At 37.8% G+C, this 20,428-nt stretch overlaps 1 protein-coding gene across 7 annotated transcripts in view; it reads left to right on the forward strand.

The window, feature by feature from the left end:
• Window positions 1-14,460, forward strand: part of wdr7 (WD repeat domain 7) — a 131,761-nt gene extending 117,301 nt beyond the window's left edge. For 4 of the 7 annotated variants that reach the window (XM_077221322.1, XM_077221325.1, XM_077221323.1 and 1 more), the window contains 6 exons: window positions 316-433; window positions 1,096-1,248; window positions 2,003-2,085; window positions 4,729-4,828; window positions 8,760-8,864; window positions 12,617-13,187. In XM_077221322.1, coding sequence (XP_077077437.1) covers window positions 316-433; window positions 1,096-1,248; window positions 2,003-2,085; window positions 4,729-4,828; window positions 8,760-8,864; window positions 12,617-12,820 — 763 coding nt within the window. In that variant the 3' untranslated portion in view covers window positions 12,821-13,187. Of the gene's footprint in view, window positions 1-315; window positions 434-1,095; window positions 1,249-2,002; window positions 2,086-4,728; window positions 4,829-8,759; window positions 8,865-12,616 lie in introns of all 7 variants that reach the window. The other 3 variants (XM_077221324.1, XM_077221327.1, XM_077221328.1) reach the window with 1 other exon arrangement.
• The last annotated feature ends 5,968 nt before the right edge of the window (window positions 14,461-20,428 follow it).

Consider the following 20,428-nt stretch of genomic DNA (forward strand, 5'->3'; position numbering starts at 1 on the left):
ACACTCTCTCTCTCTCTCTATCTTTCGCTCTCTCTCTCTCTCTCTCTCTTTCTTTCTCACACTCTCTCTCTCTCTCTCTCTCTCTGGTCAGCAGGGTTTCGTCTGTCGTGTGTTTTAGTCACGCGTGTCACCGAGAACATTAAAGTCTCAGTGCACGCTTTGATCACATCATGCGCGAGTCGCTCTGTGTGTCCCACACACACAGGGTGATTTGTTAACATGGGGCCTCTTACAGATGTAGGTGTGTGTGTGTGTGTGTGCTGTGATGTGTGTGAGTGACTCCATTATAATGTGACTCTATATGTGTGAGTTTAGCATCTCCATGGGTCTCCCTCTGAGTCCTGCTGCTGATTCTGCTCGCTCGGCCCGTCACGCTCTCTCTCTGATCGCCACCGCTCGCCCGCCCGCCTTCATCACCACCATCGCACGAGAGGTACCGTCATCACACACTCATCTCTACATTTACACTAAATGTTGTGAGTGTGAGAGAAAGAAAAAGTGTCTATTTGTTGTGTGTGTGTGTGTGTGTGTGTGTGTGTGTGTGTGTGTGTGTGTGTGTGTGTGTGTGTGTGTGTGCGTTTGAGAGTGAGTGAGTGTGTGTGAGTTTGTGAATGCGAGTGTGAGTGTGTGAGAGTTTGAGAGTGTGTGTGTGTGTGTTTGTGTGATGGTAGGTTTAGGGTTTGTGTGTGTGTGTGTGTGTGTGTGAGTTTGTGAATGCGAGTGTGAGTGTGTGTGTTTGTGTGATGGTAGGTTTAGGGTTTGTGCGTGTGTGTGTGTGTGTGTGTGTGTGTGTGTGTGTGTCCTATTCTATCCCGGTGTGGACTTAAACTTGAATACACACAGACTCGTGTCACTGTGGGGAGCTAAATGTAGGTACAGATGCTTATAAATAAAACAGAATGAGTTTTTTTTTAAATGCAGAAGTGTGATGAGTAGGTTTAGGGGTCAGGTTGGTGTGTGTATGTGCCTGTGTGTGTGATGGGTCAGGTTAGTGTTATGGGACAGAATATACAGTTTGGACAGTATAAAAACCATTACGTCTGAAATGTCCCTATTAAACATGAAAACCTAACGTGTGTGTGTGTGTGTGTGTAGGTTCACAGACACACAGCGATGCAGTCCCAGGGCTCTCAGTCTCAGCAGAACGTTCACACCACGACTCTCGCTCGGGCCAAAACCGAAATCCTGCGAGTCATTGAGATCCTGATCGAGAAGATGCCGTCAGATGTTGTGGATCTGCTGGTGGAGGTCAGTGGCAGCAACTCTCGCAGGCCTTGAACACACACACACACACACACACACACATCTTCATCTGTGTTTCAGCCTTCCGTCACACTGAGACGCGTTTTTATCAATGAAAACAAAGCTTTTTGAAAACGCTCTCCAAAATGGATACATTTGAAAACGCAGTTTTTGCGTTACAGTGTGGACTGTGAAAACGGAGACGTTTAAAAACCATGACGTATGTTTAGTCATGTGACGCATATTGTACGAATTAGGGGTGTAGCGGTTCACAAAATTCACGGTTCGATTCGATACGATACAGTGGTGTCACGGTTCGGTACGTTTTCAATACAGCAAAAAGAAATGCCCGAGAAATTCCCTTTTTATTAAAAGAAATTTATTTTTCCGTCTGTCTCATCTCAGTGAGCTTTTGTGAGGTTTTACGCATGTGCAGTAAAGGTGAATTTAGCGTTTTTCAAAAGTTTCATTACGTGCATTATCACAGAACAAAACAATAACAAACATTCCAGCCTGGAAACACACATTTCAGAGTAAAATAACCGGCTGTAGAAGTGTGTTTCAGAGATCTTAGCATGTTTCCTCAATATATGAAGACATATTATGGTATTTTTATGCTTTAGTAGAGTGAAAAAGTTGCGTACAGCACCTTTAACCAGTCTGATCATCCTGCCACACATGTAAAACAAGCAGAGCTGAAGTCATGTGACTCCAGTGTGTCGACCAATCACAGTGAGTGTGAGCCGCTTGTGTCCTGCAGGTGATGGACATCATCATGTACTGTATTGAAGGCTCTCTGGTGAAGAAGAAAGGCTTGTCCGAGTGTTTCCCGGCCGTCTGCAGGTCAGTGCATTAAACACATTAATATTAGCTACTGCTATTACAGCGTTATTCACAGACTGTGACAGGTTTTCAAATAGCTTTTAGTTTTATAGTTTTAGTTGTGTTTACATTTTTTTGTGACATTCCTTTTGTCATTGTAATTATTAGGTTTTGTTTATTTAAAAATAATTCTAAATAGTTGTAATTTATTATAAGTTATTAATTTCAGTACTTCATTTATTTCAAGTTTAAGCTTAAAACTATATAGTTTCAGTTTTGAAGTTTAGTAAAATTTATTATGACAGTTTTGTTTAGTTTTTTGAAGAAAATCTTTTTTTCTTTTGCTTGAAGTTAGTAATTTTTGCATTTATTTTATTTCTAGTTTAAAACAAAAACTTATTTCAGTTATAGTTATTGCCAAGTCAACATTTCTAATTTTCATTTAGTTTTTCACGTTTTTCATCTAATATTTATATTTAAATTTTTAGTTAAATTTCTTTTGTAAATGTTATTAGGTTTTGTTTTTAAAAAATATTTCTAAATACTTATAATAAATTACAAACAAAACTTAAAATATTTAAAGTTAGTAATTTATTTCAAATTTAAGCTTAAAACTAGTTTCAGTTTTTAATTTTAGCCAAACAAAATTTTTGTCAGTTTTGTTTATTAGTTTTTTTCAAATATTTTTGACTTTTTTTTTTTGTTTCCCTTGAAGTTTCTAGTTTTCATTTAGTTTTAGGTTTTTCATCTAATATTTATATTTAAATGTGTTATTTATTTTCAGATTACATTATATTATATTTATAATCCTGTGTTTGATTACTTGTTTGTTTAAAACCTAAAATTCAACATTAGAGACTGAATATTGTTTTAAAATTTTTACTGTCATGTAAAGATTATAGATAATTAGTAGAGCAATGAGTATTACAGTTAACGTCAAGATTGAGGAATTAAAGTTAATTCTGTAATTCAGCAATTAGTAACGTGACGTTTGTGATGTTTTATTAATTGGACATGATATACTTCTGAAACTGATGACGGGTCAAACGAGCAGCTCATTGATTTTAAAGGGTCAGAGGTCAAACCTCAGGTGACAGCGATTAATGCATATTTGATGGATTAAATCGTTATATAGGCTGAACCTAATTTGCATTTACCGTTATAATGTATATGAAGTATGCAACATTAACTTTTCAAACATTAGTATACTAATGTACTAAATTACTTTGTATTTTAAAAGTAATAAATCACTCTGCATGTATTTTATATGACAAAAAAGTTATAATACAAAATATATACTTAAATAATTTTGTGAAAAATACAAATACTAATTTAGCATGCCATTTGAATACTTCAGAAATAAATTGTGTTTTTGATTTTTTATTACAGAATAAATTCAGTTTGGAGAAAAATGTGTTATTTGAAATTATTTATAAATTAATTTTGTAGAAAAATAAGTTAATTTAAATTATTTAGAAATATATTTTGTAGAGAAATTAAGATTTATTTAAAATTATTTATAAATTCATTTTGTGTGAAAAATTATGAGTTATTTAACATGATTTCCCCATTAATTTTATGGGGGAAAAATAATGTTATTTAAAATTATTTAGAAATTAATTTATTAGAAAAATTAGTTAATTAAAATTATTTAGAAATTAATTAAGTAGGAAAATTACTCTTAATTAAATTATTTTTGTAAAAAAAAAATAAGTTAATTTAAATTATTTAGAAATATATTTTGTAGAGAAATTAAGATTTATTTAAAATTATTTATAAATTCATTTTGTGTGAAAAATTATGAGTTATTTAACATGATTTCCCCATTAATCTTATGAGGGAAAAAATAATGTTATTTAAAATTATTTAGAAATTAATTTATTAGAAAAATTAGTTAATTAAAATTATTTAGAAAATAATTTAGTAGGAAAATTACTCTTAATTAAATTATTTTTGTAAAAAAAAAAAAAAGTTAATTTAAATTATTTAGAAATATATTTTGTAGAGAAATTAAGATTTATTTAAAATTATTTATAAATTCATTTTGTGTGAAAAATTATGAGTTATTTAACATGATTTCGAAATTAATTTTATGGGGGAATAATAATGTTATTTAAAATTATTTATAAATTAATTTATTAGAAAAATTAGTTAATTAAAATTATTTAGAAATTAATTTAGTAGGAAAATTACTCTTAATTAAATCATTTTTGTTAAAAAAAATAAGTTAATTTAAATTATTTAGAAATATATTTTGTAGAGAAATTAAGATTTATTTAAAATTATTTATAAATTCATTTTGTGTAAAAAATTATTAGTTATTTAACATGATTTCCCCATTAATTTTATGGGGGAATAATAATGTTATTTAAAATTATTTAGAAATTAATTTATTAGAAAAATTAGTTAATTAAAATTATTTAGAAATTAATTTAGTAGGAAAATTACTCTTAATTAAATTATTTTTGTAAAAAAAAAAAATAATAATGGCCAAGAAAGATTACTATGGAGGTTGATGTAACGCACTGGATATGGATGGTCAAGTGGAGCGCATAAGATGTGCACGTTGATGCGTCCTGCAGTAGTGTGCTAGTGCTAGTGTGCTGCTCTGTGTTAGTATGCAGTGTGTTCTCTCTGAGATATTCTCCATCTCTCTCTCTGCAGGTTTTATATGGTGGCGTATTGCGATCGCAGTTATCGCATCGCTGTCGGCGCCCGGCAGGGTTCAGTGGCCCTTTATGATGTTCGCACTGGGAAATGTCAGGTGAGGGTGTGTGTGGCGGGATGTGTGTGTTGAATGTGGATGTGCAGTGGGATGTGTGTATGTGCGGCGGGATGTGTGTGTGTGTGTGTGTGTGTGTGTGGATGTGCGGCGGGATGTGTGTTCACCTGGAGTGCAGGTGTGTGTCGGAAGGCAGAGGGCAGGTGTGAGCAGGCAGAGGTGCATGATGGGAAACGCTGCCCTGCAGAGCTGGAGATTGTGTGATCGACCCTGTCCAGGTGACCGTGATGTCACAGCTGGGGTCACATGATGAGTCTGAGCTCTCTGTGTGTGTGCGTGTGTCAGTCAAACTGTCAGAGAAACACACTGGCTCTGGGTTGAGTTGATAAGACAGACCTCTGCGCACACTCGTACACACTCACAAACACACTCATAAACATGCTCACACTCACATGCTCATACTCACACACACTCACACATATACACAATGATACACACACATACACAAACATGCTCACATTCATACACTCTCACACATACACTCCCATAAAAACTCACACACACATACACTCACACTCTCATACACTAATACACTCTCACATACACACTCACACACGCTCACTCATACACACAGTGACTCACTCTCACATTAGTAGAATGTGTGTGTGTGTGTGTGTGTGTGTTTGAGACAGTTAGATTGGGCCTCACAGCTGAATTGATTGAAGGATTGATTTTAGGCTGTTTACAGTTGTGAAGATCAAATCTCTCTGAAATCGTCGTCTGGGGAATCCAGCGATCAGATCATATGCGCATCCCATAATGCCCTCAACATGACCATCACTGATCACATGATCTTCATCAGAATCTGAACACAAACACTGATCTGAAGACAGTTACGTCCTCCAGTGTGCGTGAGTAAGAAAGGGAGTGTGTGTGAGTGAGTTAGAAAGTGAGTGTGTGTGCGTGCGTGAGTGTGTGTCAGTGAGTGAGTGAGAAAGTGAGTGTGTGTGAGTGAGTGTGTGTGCGTGAGTGAGAAAGTGAGTGTGTGTGCGTGAGTAAGAAAGGGAGTGTGTGTGAGTGAGTGAGAAAGTGAGTGTGTGTGCGTGCGTGAGTGTGTGTGAGTGAGTGAGTGAGAAAGTGAGTGTGTGTGAGTGTGTGTGCGTGAGTGAGAAAGTGAGTGTGTGTGAGTGAGTGTGTGTGCGTGAGTGAGAAAGTGAGTGTGTGTGCGTGAGTAAGAAAGGGAGTGTGTGTGAGTGAGTGAGAAAGTGAGTGTGTGTGCGTGCGTGCGTGAGTGTGTGTGAGTGAGTGAGTGAGAAAGTGAGTGCGTGTGTGAGTGAGTGTGTGTGCGTGAGTGAGAAAGTGAGTGTGTGTGCGTGAGTGAGTGCGTGCGTGAGTGTGTGTGAGTGAGAAAGTGAGTGTGAGTGAGTGTGCGTGCATGAGTGTGTGAGTGAGAAAGTGAGTGTGTGTGTGTGAGAAAGTGAGTGTGTGTGCGCGCGCCCATGTGTGAGATTGAGTGTGCGTTTGTGTGTGTGTGTGAGAAAGTGAGTGTGTGTGTGCGCGCGCCCATGTGTGAGATTGAGTGTGCGTTTGCGTGTGAGTGAGTGTGTGAGTGAGTGAGAAAGTGAGTGTGTGCGCCCGCGTGAGTGAGTGAGTGTGCGTGCGTGATTGTTTGAGTGAGTGTTTGTGTGTGTGTGTGCGTGTGCGCGTGTGTGTGCGAGAGTCCGGTCGCTCTGCACACCATCTGTCCTCTCTTTGATCTGTGAAGTGGACAGCCGGACTACAGACGTCTGCTGCATTTACTAATTAAACACAGTGTGTGTGTGTGTGTGTGTGTGTGTGTGTGTGTGTGTGTGTGTGTGTGTGTGTGTGTGTGTGTGTGTGTGTGTGTGTGTGTTTTGTCCGAATCTCCTGATGCAGCACATTTTCCCATCAGCTTCTCCTGCACGATTGTTCTGTTGCATTGGTCGATACGCTGTTCATACACACACTCTCATCATATAGTCTGGTTCACATCCCAGCTTAATCTGGTTCGCCCACTTAAACAGGAAATGACTTCAGCAATTAATTCAGCCTGAACCGTTTAGACTTTGTTTTGTAGATCATTTTGGTCTTAACACTAATAAAGCCTGGCATACACTTCCAGTTCAAAAGTTTTGGATCGGTAAGATTTTTAAAAGAAGTCTCTTCTGCTCACCAAGGCTGCATTTTTTTAAAACTAAAAATACAGTAAAATTGATAATAATCATAAATGTTTCTTGAGCATCAAATCATCATATTATAGTGATTTCTGAAGTATCATGTGACACTGAAGACTGGAGTAATGATGCTGAAAATTCAGTTTTGATCACAGGAATAAATTACACTTTACTATATATTCACATAGAAAACAGCTGATTTACACTGGAATAATATCTAACAATATTACTGGGTTTTTTTCAAATAAATGCTTTGTTGAGCAGAAGAGACTTTCTTAAAAAACATTAAAAATCTTACCGATCCAAAACTTGAACGGCAGTGAATTAAATAATTGTCAGGATAAAATTATATTTTTCATTACTTATCAAATAGATTCACTCGTTAACATTAAATATCAAATAAATTAGGATAACGTCTCTTTATTATCTGCATTATTCAGCTGTGTGTGACATTATCTTTATAGGTTTTAAAGCACACGCAGAACGTCATAAATTCTATAGTTTATTTTTATGAAGAGAAACAATCTTAAATGTGTGTTTTGCCGTCTGGAGGAGTTTTCAATGAAGCGTCGTGATTTGACAGGCCAATATCTCTGCCGTCAGATTTTCATTACACACGCGGGTCAGGTGACGCTGTTTTCATTGCGTTTCAACTTTAATTGTAAGAGATTACTTTAGTTTTGAGCTCTCATAAAGCCGCATGTGTCTTTAATCCAATCGCTCCATTATGAGGCCCGTTTCTCGTGACAGCTTTGGATTATTGCGTTACACCGTCTGTTTGTCATTCCCACATGATGAGCTGATGTTCATTTCAGCATGTCAACACATTCACTGTGATTATACAGACGTCTGTGAGCAGAGGATGCTCTGCTGTTGAGGAACGCGTTCATCTTTTCAGGTTTAGGGGCAGAAAAACATCAATTTAGTCACGAAAACAATACTATATTTTAGTTTGATCATGTTTTTTATTTCATATTTTGTATTTTTAGGGGATTTTATGGTACTACATAAAATTTACGCAGTAGTTATAATCCATTTTTTTCACGTTTTGAGCGTAGACACGAAAATTATACTATACACATTACATATTATATAATCTTGAATGCTTTAAAGCACAGACTGAAGTTTGACTCTTTTTCAAAGACGACACTTGGCAATTATTGCTGAAGTGAATAAAGTTTAAAAAAAGTGAGCTTCAAAAAAGTTACTGAATTTTATCTTTATTGTTATGAAAAATGCACAGAAATACTTTCAATTTTTTATATGAAATCTATATTGTCAAAAACACGTATTCTACTATATTACGCTAAAACTGTAAGAAAATCTAAGCCATAAATCTAAACAAGTTTTTCCAAATTAGAGCTTGACGTCTCCAAAAAATGCGCTTTCAGTGAGATTGTGTCCGGCTGCAGTACCAAACGCTTCCACTAGAGGAAATTCATCTTCCATTCATTTCCAATGCGCTCATTTTTGACCACAAGGAGCACAAGTGTGAATATTTGTTTCAGGACCATTTATCCTGTTCGAATCATGTCCATAATTTGTGTTCACATAGCAATTGCCAAAACCTTTACCAAGTTTCTTAACATTACAATGAAGAAAAAATAAATAAATAAATTTCAGACTGAGAAAGCTGAACAAATTTTTTTAAAAATATTATAATATTTTATAATGCTATTATCGGGAACATAATTGCATCATAAAATAAGTATAAAAATGATGCTACTGTAATAATAGAAATTGCAATAACATATAAACCAGCACCTTTATTTCCACAGCATATTCACGGGCATAAAGGACCAATAACAGCGGTTTCCTTCGCACCGGACGGACGTTACCTGGCCACTTACTCTAACGCTGACAGCCACATCTCATTCTGGCAGGTAAACACCCCTGACCTCTGACCTCTAGCTTCAAGAAGACATTTTATTCATGCATTCATTTTTATCAATACTTCAATGTGGGTAAGTTTCATAAAAAAGCAATATTTTGAACAATAAGCTGATAAAATCGTGTTTTTGTGCAAGGCTTTGTCCGGATCATATTCAGAGCGGTCTGTTTGTTTGTGTGTGTTTTATATTTATTTATAAAATGGATTAAAAATTTATAAAGGTAAATTTCTTTTCTTTTCTTTAAAAATTAAGTTATAATACAGTTTTAGTTGCATCATAAGTTTTAGTTAAGTTTACATTTTGATGAAAATGACAAAAATAGAATACGCAATTTTACATATTATTTTAAGCTCACAAACGTATTATATAAAAATCCTGACAGTAATGTATTTATAAAATACATTAATAATAGTTTATAATATTAACAAGTGAAAAATAATATAACTAAAGGTACATATATTAAAAATATATAATTTGTTCTTTAATTTTACATTTTGATAAAAACCTTCCTATAATACATGTCATTCAGTAACATAGGCAGTTTTGATTTATATGCAGTTTAATGTTGATGATCGTGTTATAGTTGACGTGTGTCAGCAATGCTTCTACCGCTTGTTTCTGCTTCTTCTTCTCCTGTTTTGATCAGGAGATTCTGTACTCTATCAGAAGATGTGTAACAGCGCCCCCTACTGTAGAACAATGAAACATGGATTACCGGAAAATTCCATCAATAACAGGAAAAACGTGAAATATATAAGAATTTAGTCATGAATGAACTGTAAGAGTAGTCTATTTCATGTGTGTATTTAGACTGACGTCTCGTGAGCGTCTGTCTTCTTAAGCTGGTCTTTCAGAAACACCGTTGAGTCGTTTTTCTCTTTGTGTGTGTGTGTGTATAAGAATGTCTTCCAGGCTAATGGTATCATTACTGTAAGGGTAAACCAGGCGATCTGAGTGTGTGTGTGTGTGTGTGTGTGTGTGTGTGTGTGTGTGTGTGTGTGTGTGTGTGTGTGTGTGTGTGCGCTAATGAACACTGGAGTCCTCAGGGTCCTCAGGCGTCCTCTCGTTGCCCAGGCTGGGATGAGGGCGACTGGCCGTCTGACACCACTGAAGCCCTACTCCTCTCTGGAGCACTGCTGGAACACGTGTGTGTGTGTGTGTGTGTGTGTGTGTGTGTGTGTGTGTGTGTGTGTGTGTGTGTGTGTAGACTGACTGACTCAGTGTGTGGGAACTCTATATCTTCCTGTGTATGTGTGTGTTTCACTTATCTTACATGGTATCATCTCATGTTCAGATTTGTCATATTTGTTCAGATTTCAGTTTTTTGCAGCTTCATGGGTTACTGGCATCTCTCTCTCTCTCTTTCTCTCTCTCTCTCTCAATTCAAGTTGAATTTCATTCCAAAGCAGTGATATAAATGTAAATACCAATATATATATATGACTATCTGTCTATTTATCTAGCTATCTTTCCGTCTGTCAGTCAAGTTATTTTTTAATCTTTCAAACAAGTAATTATTTAAAGTTTAATTGAATTTAAAACTTTTTCATTCTACTTCCTTACATTCAAACCTGAATTCCAGGTTTGCAACCTTTTCCCAGTTTTCAAATCCGATATGAAATATGAAAGCCATTTTCAGATCAATTCTGAATGAAGCACGTGTGTGTGTGTCCTGGCCTCTCAGACACTGAATAACGCCGGGTGCACACTGTGCGATTGCGGCAACGATTTGGCCACATAAATTTTGCAAATCCTAAAAGATTCCTCTGATCCGTCTTAGATCGTTAGTTTGACATGTTCACAGACAGCCGATTAATGACCATTGACCATCAAATTTGACCTCTGAAATTCTGGCAGTGTCGGAAGATTTGCCTCACAGTCCTGCAGTGGCTTCTCCTACGACCACACTCAAATTGTCTTTGTTTTTCAAGACAAGCCATGACCAAAATAATCGTTAGATTTCTTTGTAGCCACCATTTCAGGCCCCATCCACACTACTGCGTTTTAGTTTAGAAACGGGGACCTTTTGCTACGTTTGCACCTCCCGTCCAGACTAAAACGGCAAAAACGAAGTCCTAAAACGGAGAAGTTTAGAAACGCTGCCGACCCCGTTTTGCGTTTTGAATCTCCAGAGGGCGTTTTAGTGAAGACGGGTCAAAACGGAGGACTTTAGAAGCGATGACGCAGAGGCTCGCGCTCTGCTCTCTGATTGGGTGTCATCAGTCAGGGCGTATCCTTCCCTGATTTGTCAGTTTCCCATTGTTCTGGCTTGCTCTGGTGATGGATAATGCTCCCGGTACCTTTCCAATATGTCGCCGTATTTGGTTTGCGACGACTCCAAGTCTGTGTTTTCTGCCGCCATGGCTGTTTTGTATTCTCTTGTAACTTTAAGTAAAAGTTCCACCTCGTCGTCGGTCCATGAGAAGAAATCTCTGGTCTTCGCCATTGCTAACCTTTTGCATAGGTAACTTAGGGTGTATTCACACCAGGAAAGTCCGATAGTTCACTTGCTTTGGTCCGGACCAAATAAAAATTTTGGTTTTTTTTGGTACGGTTCGCTTTCCCACTAATCTTTTTGCAAGTGTACCAAAATTTGTAAACAAAACCACACGTGTGTCGTGCCGACGCGGTGTCATTGGTTGTTGCGTTAAATCTTACCCAGATACAATAGTGCTATTTTCTGATTGGTTAACAACACCAGAGGAGACGCGCTTGATTCCTACCGGTTCCACAGTGAGAGCGGCACGGCCAGAGTTTTGGGCGCTGCGGCATATTAAATATATTACAAATAGTTTTTCAGCGTGAGAAATACAATGTGTGACAAAAGACCGAAATGAGTGACTGTCACGCTCAATGCGTGACACTTGAGAGTCCTGTCATTCATTCATTCATTCCATTCCAATGATGCACACACGACGCGCAGAAAGACGCGCAACAGTATCGTGTGGCCAGACAGCGCGCCGGAATGGAATGTAGTAGGCTACAATAGATCACTTTCCCATAACGCAACTCCGACTACGGAAGCCTGTTAACTCAAAGGCGCAGTGCTTTCTTGCAATTGGGTCGGTTAATGTTCACACCGTAAACGAACCGTACCAGAGTTCGTTTGGAACCGTACCGAGACCACCTCTTCAGCTGGGTCTCGGTTCGGTTGTTTGGTCCGCACCGAGTTCGATTGCTGTATTCACACCTGCCCAAAAGGTCCGCACCAAGGGGGTAAACGAACTAGAGTTCGATTCAATCGAACCAAACAAGGCAGGTGTGAATACACCCTTAGCTTCTTTCTTCTTCGTCAAATCTGAGGAATACTCAATCTGATTCCTGTTTACACCGGCACGCGCACGCCCAGTGTAGGTGAATGGTCACGTGATCAGCGTTTTCAGTCGTTTTAATGTGGACAGAGATCAATTCTAATACGCAGCTAAAACGCTGGTGTGGACGGAGATCGTATTCGTTTTAATTCTCCGTTTCTAAACTAAAACGCGGTAGTGTGGATAGGGCCTCAATCCCGCATGTAATGAAGCTCACTCAACGAACGCAGCATTGATTGATGACGTAAAACTCCGGACAAGTTTTCTTCCGTTCGTCAGTTTTTTGTCGTAGGGTCTGACATTAATGGCAACTGAGAACTAACAGTGATGATCATGTTCATACAGTCTGACAAGCAACAATCGCAAAGGACTATTATAAATCGCACAGTGTGCACCTGGCTTAACACACTTCTCTCTCTGTGTGTGTTTCAGATGAACACGTCTCTGTTAGGAAGCATTGGGATGTTGAATTCTGCTCCTCAGCTCCGATGCATCAAAACCTATCAGGTTCCCCCGGTCCAGCCGGCGTCGCCCGGGTCCCAGAACGCCCTCAAACTCGCCCGGCTCATCTGGACCTCCAACCGCAACGTCATCCTCATGGCCCACGACGGCAAGGAGCATCGCTTCATGGTCTGAGGGTTCAAAGGTCATCGCCTCATGCTCTGAGGGGTCAAGGGTCGCGTTTCCTAGTGTCCAGCGGGCAGCTGTATCCAGTTTACTCTTCACACCCGTTTCATTCCTCTTTTTATTTATAGTGTTTGTTATTTCCCTCTTTTTTTGACTATTTATGGAGATGATAAAGAACTGCAGGTCATTAAGACGTGTGTTTACGTGTGTTTTTGCGCTTGAAGGTCAAGCGAGGTTTTGGTCGGACAGGCTGATATATTTTTTTTCTTGTTTGATTCACTCAAAATCACTCGGTTGATTCACCAAAACTATTCTATCATTCCAGCTGCATGCAAACGTGCAGATTTATAAATAAATAAAAACACACTCAAACATACATTTTACTCATGGTTCTTTTTACTTGTTATTGTCTAAAGATCCCGTCTTGAAACGACTCTGAGAAATTACATTATTTATAATCAAAGAATCCTCATTCGCACTGAATGACTAGAATCATATCGTGATATCGTGTATCATAGGAATTATTTTCAGGAATGGTTTTTATTTGAGCTCGTGGTGTAGTTGTGAAATGTTTCGGTTTGCTTTTGTGTGTTTGTGTGAGTCGCTGGTTAGTGTGAAATACACGTGTAAAAACATCAGTCGTGTTCACTTCTTTCCCACCGCTGCACGCCGTCTGCTGTAATCCACAGAGCGAGATAGAGGAATATATTATACAGACGACTTCAGTGTAAAAGAATTAAATCTGCAACAGAATTTCAAGAAAACACTGTTTGCTGAATATATTTGGTATTTCATCCCCAAATCAGAAGGAATATATATATATATATATATATATATATATATATATATATATATATATATATATATATTTGTGTAAGGAACTATTTTAGGACTATTAAGGTTTTTATGCAATTTTTTCATGACAATTAAACACATTTCCAGGCTCAATTCTCGTTAGAAATGTCATTCTTAAACTGCAATGCATTAACCAACATTCAAATAAATTGTTAAAATGAATTATTCTGAATTAAGAGAAATAATAGTTTATTGCTATCCTGAAACATGAGTTAAGAATCCAGTCCTAGAGAAAGTTTTAAAAAATTTCTGAGTTCAGAATAACATCTGCATTATGAAGGTCTGTCTTGTTTGTGAAAGAGTGCGTGTGTGAGTGTGTGTGTGTGTGTGTGTGTGTGTTTGTTTCTATGATGTGACTTGCGTGTCTGTTTAGACTAATGGAAAAGTCCTTGAACGTTCCGTGAACTGACGCAAAATTCTAATCATAGGATGATTGATTTTTCCCTGCATATATTAGTTATTTCCTCTCTCTCGCGGCTGTATGATGTTCACGCTTTCCGTGTTGCACGGATCCGTCACGGCTCGTTGTGTAAATGGTAATAAATAAAAATGCTTTATCTATAGATTATAGATGTGAAACACTCAAGACTTGTAGTTCCAGACCTTCAAACCCACAGGTGTGTGTGTGTGTGTGTGTGTGTGTGTGTGTGTGTGTGTGTGTGTGTGTGTGTGTGTGTGTGTGCATGCGTGGAATAATTGTTCAACATTCACTATATCAGGCTGTGCTTTAATGCTGTTACTGGATGAAAAATCTTATGTAATTGTGTTAATAAATGTAAATGTGAGAATCATCAGTTTGTGTTTGTTTCATTCACACAAAAGCATGAGCAACACTAAACGCATATCTGTGTCGATTTGGGGTTTCAAGGCCTGTTTGCAAGAGAAATGCAGAAATTTACCAGTATCACATGAGAAAGAGTCCCACTGTATTCAAATTAGATAATCAGTACACATACACCACTGCTCTATACATAGAAAACCAATATTTAACATTTTCTGACACAGTATGGTCAATATATACAATTGTAATAGAAATGATTCAACCCCCATTGCACATCAGGTTTATTGGCAAAATGTACATACTTTCAGCTGTTTACAATGAACCAATCAAACAAAAGCAATTGATATTTCCCAACACAACAAATGTTTTGAGTGGTTTCCCCAAATTCAACTGAAAATGCAACTATTAATGACTTCTGCAGTCTCAAAGTGATTCAACCCTTCCATGGCAAGCATCTTTAGTACTTAGTAGAACAACCTTTTGCTGTTGTGACCTGCTGCAAACGAGATCTATAACCAGACAGCAGCGTTTCTGAGGAATCTGAGCCCGTTCCTCATGAGCAATGGCCCCCAGTTCAGTAATGTTCTTGTGTTTGCGTGCTGCAACGGTCTCCTTCAAATCCCACCAGAGATTTTCTATGGGCTTAAAGTCAGGTGACAGTGTCTTGGACTTCTTCTGCAACCAAGTCTTGGTGGACTTTGAGGTTTGCTTTGGATCATTGTCCTGTTGAAAGGTCCAAGCTTCAGCTTCCTCACTGACGGCATGACGTTTTCTCTTAGGCCGTGTGTCCACCAAAGCGTTTTTTCACGCAGCTCGCGTATTTTTCCAATTGTTTTCAATGGGAGCGCCGCGTTTTTTAAACACCATGAGCGTAACGAGGCGCTAAGCGTTTTTTTCACTCTGAAGCGCTGAGCGCCCAGCGTTTTTTACTGGTCGCCGAGAGTTAAAGAATGTTCAACTTTGGGTAAAACGCAGCGCTCATCACTGTCACTTTTTACACAGCCGTCCAATCACAGTGGAGGAGGGGCGGGACTAATATCACACCGACCAACCGCAACATTCTGCTTGTTCAACGTCAACAGATGACAACAACAAGCATAATAACGGAACAAAATAATTTAAAACAAAATAAAACAAGAGCCAGAGAAAATACGTTACATTGTATCGACATTTTAATATAGAATCAACACAGAAACCAAATATGTTTGAAATGAGATACTAGTAACACTTTCGTGGATGTTTCGTATCATAACAAGCAAAGTGTCTCAACTGAAAAAAAAAAATGCTGCGCTGCCAAAACGCTCTCAAGCGCCACAGCTAGGCATTTTCAGCTGGCTAAAAACGCTTTGGTGGACACACGGCCTTAGGATTACTGATACTTCAATAAATCCATCATGCCTTCCACACGCCGCAGGTTTCCAGAGGATATAAATGAGCCGCAGAGCATCACTGAGCCCCACCATGCTGAACTGTAGACTCCTTTCAGCATATGCTTCATTCTTCTTCATTGACATACCGCTGATCAATAAGGCTGAAAAGTTCCAGTTTTGTTTTAAATGCTCCATAGAAAGGAATCCCAAAACTGATGCCTTATTTATATGATTTTGAGCACTTTCTTGAGCTTTTGGGTCAGTAGTGGTGTATGTCATGGACTTCTGGCATGCATTTATTACATGCCTTAGTGTGCAGCTGAAACCTCAGTGGGGTTTTCTGAACCTGCCTTACAAATGTGGTTGCAGCCGTTGATACGTTACTTTCTCTGCACCGTCCAGGTAGAGTAACCAGACCACTGATCCTTTAACTTTGAACTTGAAAACTATGCTTCCAACAGTGTTTCTAGGAACATTTAGTGCTTCGCTATCTATTTGTATCCTGTTCCTTGTTTGTGAAGGGCGATGAAATCTTCTCTTAACTTTTTGGACCATTCTTTTTATGTATTTCTGACATGCAGTCAAATGTGACACTCAACAAACCTAGCCAGTTCAGATATTTTGTGTGTTCTAGCTCAAGCACACCTGGTGCAACTAATGAAGCCCTTGATTAGTTACATCAGGTGTGCTTGAGACACCACCTGTTTTGCAGATTTGTGTTGTTGTGATGGATTCTATCCAGGGGGTTGAATAATTTTGAGACTGAAAGACTGTTTCAGTCTCCTTTTCCTTTTAGTTCATTAGAGAACTAAAAGTTGCTTTTTCAATTGAATTTGGGGAAACCACTTGAAACATTTCAGTTGAGCTATTTCAAGTCCTTTTGTTTAATTTGTTCATTGCAAACTGCTAAAAGTCTGTAAATTATGCCAACAAACCTGATTTGCAATGGGGGTTGAATTATTTCGATTACAACAGCAGATATCAACAGTCGAAGGTCAAAAATTCAGGCACATTTTTTGATTGTTATTTGTATTTATTATTTTGTAGTTTTTGCAGATATCAACAGCTTAAAGTGAAAACATTTTTTAATTGTATAGTTTTTTTGAGGAATTTGGCTTTATTTACCGATCAAAAGCTCAGAGTGAAAAATGTTATTACACTTTTATTTTGTTGTATTTGTTTTCATTTTTTGTTGTTTTCATTGTATTTATTCATTTTGCTTTTTGCAGATATATGAAAAAAAATTACTGCAGCTTTTTTATTGTTGTTTTTAATGTATTTGTTTATTCATTAAATTATTTGAATATTATTTGCAGATATCAGCAGCTCAGAGCTGGTTTGGTTTGCTGGTTAAAATATTCAAAAGCTTGGGTCTAATTTCATTAGTCAGTGGGTATTTTAAACAATCAGAAAAAAACATTTCACTACAAAACAAATAGTGTAATATTTGATTAGTTAACAAATAGTGCAGCAGGTGAAGGAGTCCATAGGGACGCATGTTTTTGATTTTTAAGGCTTGTTTGTCACGATGCGATCAGACCTTCAGCTCTAATAGAGAGCATCAGTTTACTTCAGTCTCGATGCTCTCAGACAAACACTCTCCTGCAGCTCCTGTCCAGCGTAATGTGGTTTTCTGGGAGTGAATAAATAAGATTTCATTTTCAAGCCTTTTCGTGGAGATTGTATTCCTCTCAGGGTCACGAGAAACCAGTTACGCTCTGAACGGCGGTTCAAAGATTCACAAAACGACAGTAAGAACAGATGCACGTCCTCAAAAACGCTTTCAGTTTGAAATATTATGCCTGTTATCAGCGCTGCGAGAGAATTCATCATTTTAAGTGTGAAAATACAAGCTCTGTGAGCGCAGCGGAGGAGAAATGAAGATCAGGCCATTCACACTTCATCTGAGCAGCTAATTAACTCAAGTGATTGATGATGATGATGATGATGATGATGATGAAGATGAAGATTACCGCAGGAAGCCAATCAGCGAAACTCTGTCTGTGATAATTCCCTGATTCTTGCTCATCTTGGGAGTCCAAAATTTCACTAATCGTCATTAACTGTTGTTTGTCTTCCATCAGAAAAAATGTCAATGTATATAAATATATATAGCAGATATCAACAGCTCAAAAGTCCAACAATTTGTTAAATTTTTTTAAATTTTATTGCTTTTATTTATGTATTTAAATTGTTTTCGCAGATATTAACTCAGAGTTAAATGTTTTGTTTTTATTTTATTTATTAAATTATTTTGCTATCAAATGTTTATATCAAAAGCATTATTAATTTATGTAAAAAATTTTTTTTGCAGATATCAACAGAAGTTGAATATTTCATTGCAATTTTTTATTTTGTGTAGCCATTTTTTTAGTTGTATTGCTTTTATTTATGTATTTAAAATGTTTTTGCAGATATCAGCTTAGAGTAAAATATTTGATTGCAGTTTTATTGTTTTCATTTTATTTATTCAATAATTTTGCTATTGAATGTTTATATCAAAAGCATTATTACTTTTTTATTTAATTGATGTTTTTAATACATTCGTTTATTTTATATATTTTTTGCAGATATCAACAGGTCAAATATTTTATTGCAATTTTTTTATTTTGTTGTCTTTATTTATTTAGATTTTTTTGTAGATATCAACAGCACAGAGTCAAACATTTTATTGCAATTTTATTTTGTTGTCTTAATTAATTAATTATGCTTTATTTGCAGATATCAGCAGCTCAAAGCTAGTTTGGTTTCCTAGTTTAAACACTCACAAGTTTGGGTTTTATTTTATAAGTCGGTGGGTATTTTAGACAATCAGAAAAAAATAGTCCTATCATCATTAATTGAAGATCGTCTCCCACCGGAGACAATAATGTCAATACTTCACAGCTGTTCTGTCCAATTAATCCAACTCATTAATCTGTGGTTTAATTAACTTGTTTAATTCATGTGGTTTATTTTGCATTTTAATTTTATTTTTACATTCTTTGCAGAAATGCGAGTGCTGTTTTGCCCTTGCTAAACTCGCTGTCACGTTACTAGTGTTCCCACTGTTCAGTGTATCGAGATCTGATCGTCTGGTTCATATAATCTGTGACCCAGAATGCACTGCAGTCCATCTCACCAGCTGAGAAGAAACACACTCGACCCGGAGACTGACGTGACACTAATATGGAGTCCAGGCTGAACTCTAACCTTTGTGTTTCTGATGCTCTCACTGTACGGCAGCGCTGAGGGGTAAAATCAATATACACTAATAAAGACTCTCTCTCTCTCTGTGTGTGTGTGTAAGAGAGAGTTTGAGTGTGTGTGACAGAGTGTGTGTGTGAGAGTGAGAGAGAGAGTGTGTGAATGTGTTTGTGTGTGTGTTTGAGTTTTGAGTGTGTGTGTGTTTGAGTTTGTGTGTGTTCGTGTGTGTAAGAGTGTATGAGTTTGAGTATGTGTGAGTGCGTGTAAGAGTGTGTATGAGTTTGAGTGTGTGAGAGACAGTGTTTGAGTGAGTGTGTGTGAGAGAGAGAGAAAGAGTGTGTATGTGAGTATGAGAGATTGTGTGCGTTTGAGTGTGTGTATGTGAGAGAGAGTGTGTGTTTGAGAGTGTGAGAGACAGTGTTTGAGTGAGTGTGTTTGAGAGAGAGAGAGTGTGTGTGAGAGTGTGTGCGTTTGAGTGTGTATGTGTGTGTGTGTGTGTGTGTGAGCGAGAGTGTGTGTTTGAGTGTGAGTGTGTGTGTTTAATAGCTGAAGGCTCAATATGCACAAATGCCACACACACACACACACACACCGACTCTGTGCAGATCATGTTATATGTGGATATGAAACGATCCCCATATAGGAACAATTATTCAAAAATCAAATAAGTTATTTTAGCGTTGTGGTTTTGCGATTAGCTTTAAATGTCTTTTTTTTTTTAGTCGACCGTGAGGGACTGCCGTCTTTACTTTTGTTGTTGTATTTTGTTATTAAAAATAGAATAATAATAATACAACAACGAAAGTAAAGACACACATAATAAAACAAAACATCAAATAAAACCCAGGCCTGGCCCTCTCTCTCTCCCTCCACTGACGTCGCTCCTCCGTGAGAGATACGAGACCGGTGCGTCGTCCTGCCCACCACAAAATAAAACAGTGGCTATGGTATTTATAAGTATTTAGACCCATTCAGAAAACTAGCTAAACGTGTGTGTGTGTGTTACTGTTACACGTTCACTCCTGTCTGTCTGTAAAGACTGACTCATTAACCTGATCTAGTTCAGATGAGCTGTAGAGAGTGAGAGGCGGGTCGGTTTAGAGACGAGTGTCCAGAGACCATCAGTCCACCTGATTAACACACACACACACACACCGCTAATCAATCCCACCGCAGCGGATCCGGTGATGGTCAGTGTCCAGAGGGTCAGTTTCAATCAGAGCCCAAGGTGACGGTGACCTCTGACCTTTGGCGGTGCTGCAGTGCCTGACGTTCATTTCTCACCCCCTTCCCCCCAAACCATTTTACAGTCCGCGAACACAGGCGATCGATGCGCAGCGCTCTCCTTCACTTCATCTCTCCCTCGTTTTCTGACCCTTTTCTCTTGTTCAGGCGCCGTCGGTTCATTAGTCGAGGGGAAGAAGC

This window comes from Siphateles boraxobius, unplaced genomic scaffold, assembly GCF_051911475.1.
Source record: "Siphateles boraxobius isolate OS27281-9 unplaced genomic scaffold, OSU_SipBor_1 81, whole genome shotgun sequence".
NCBI lineage: Eukaryota > Metazoa > Chordata > Actinopteri > Cypriniformes > Leuciscidae > Siphateles > Siphateles boraxobius.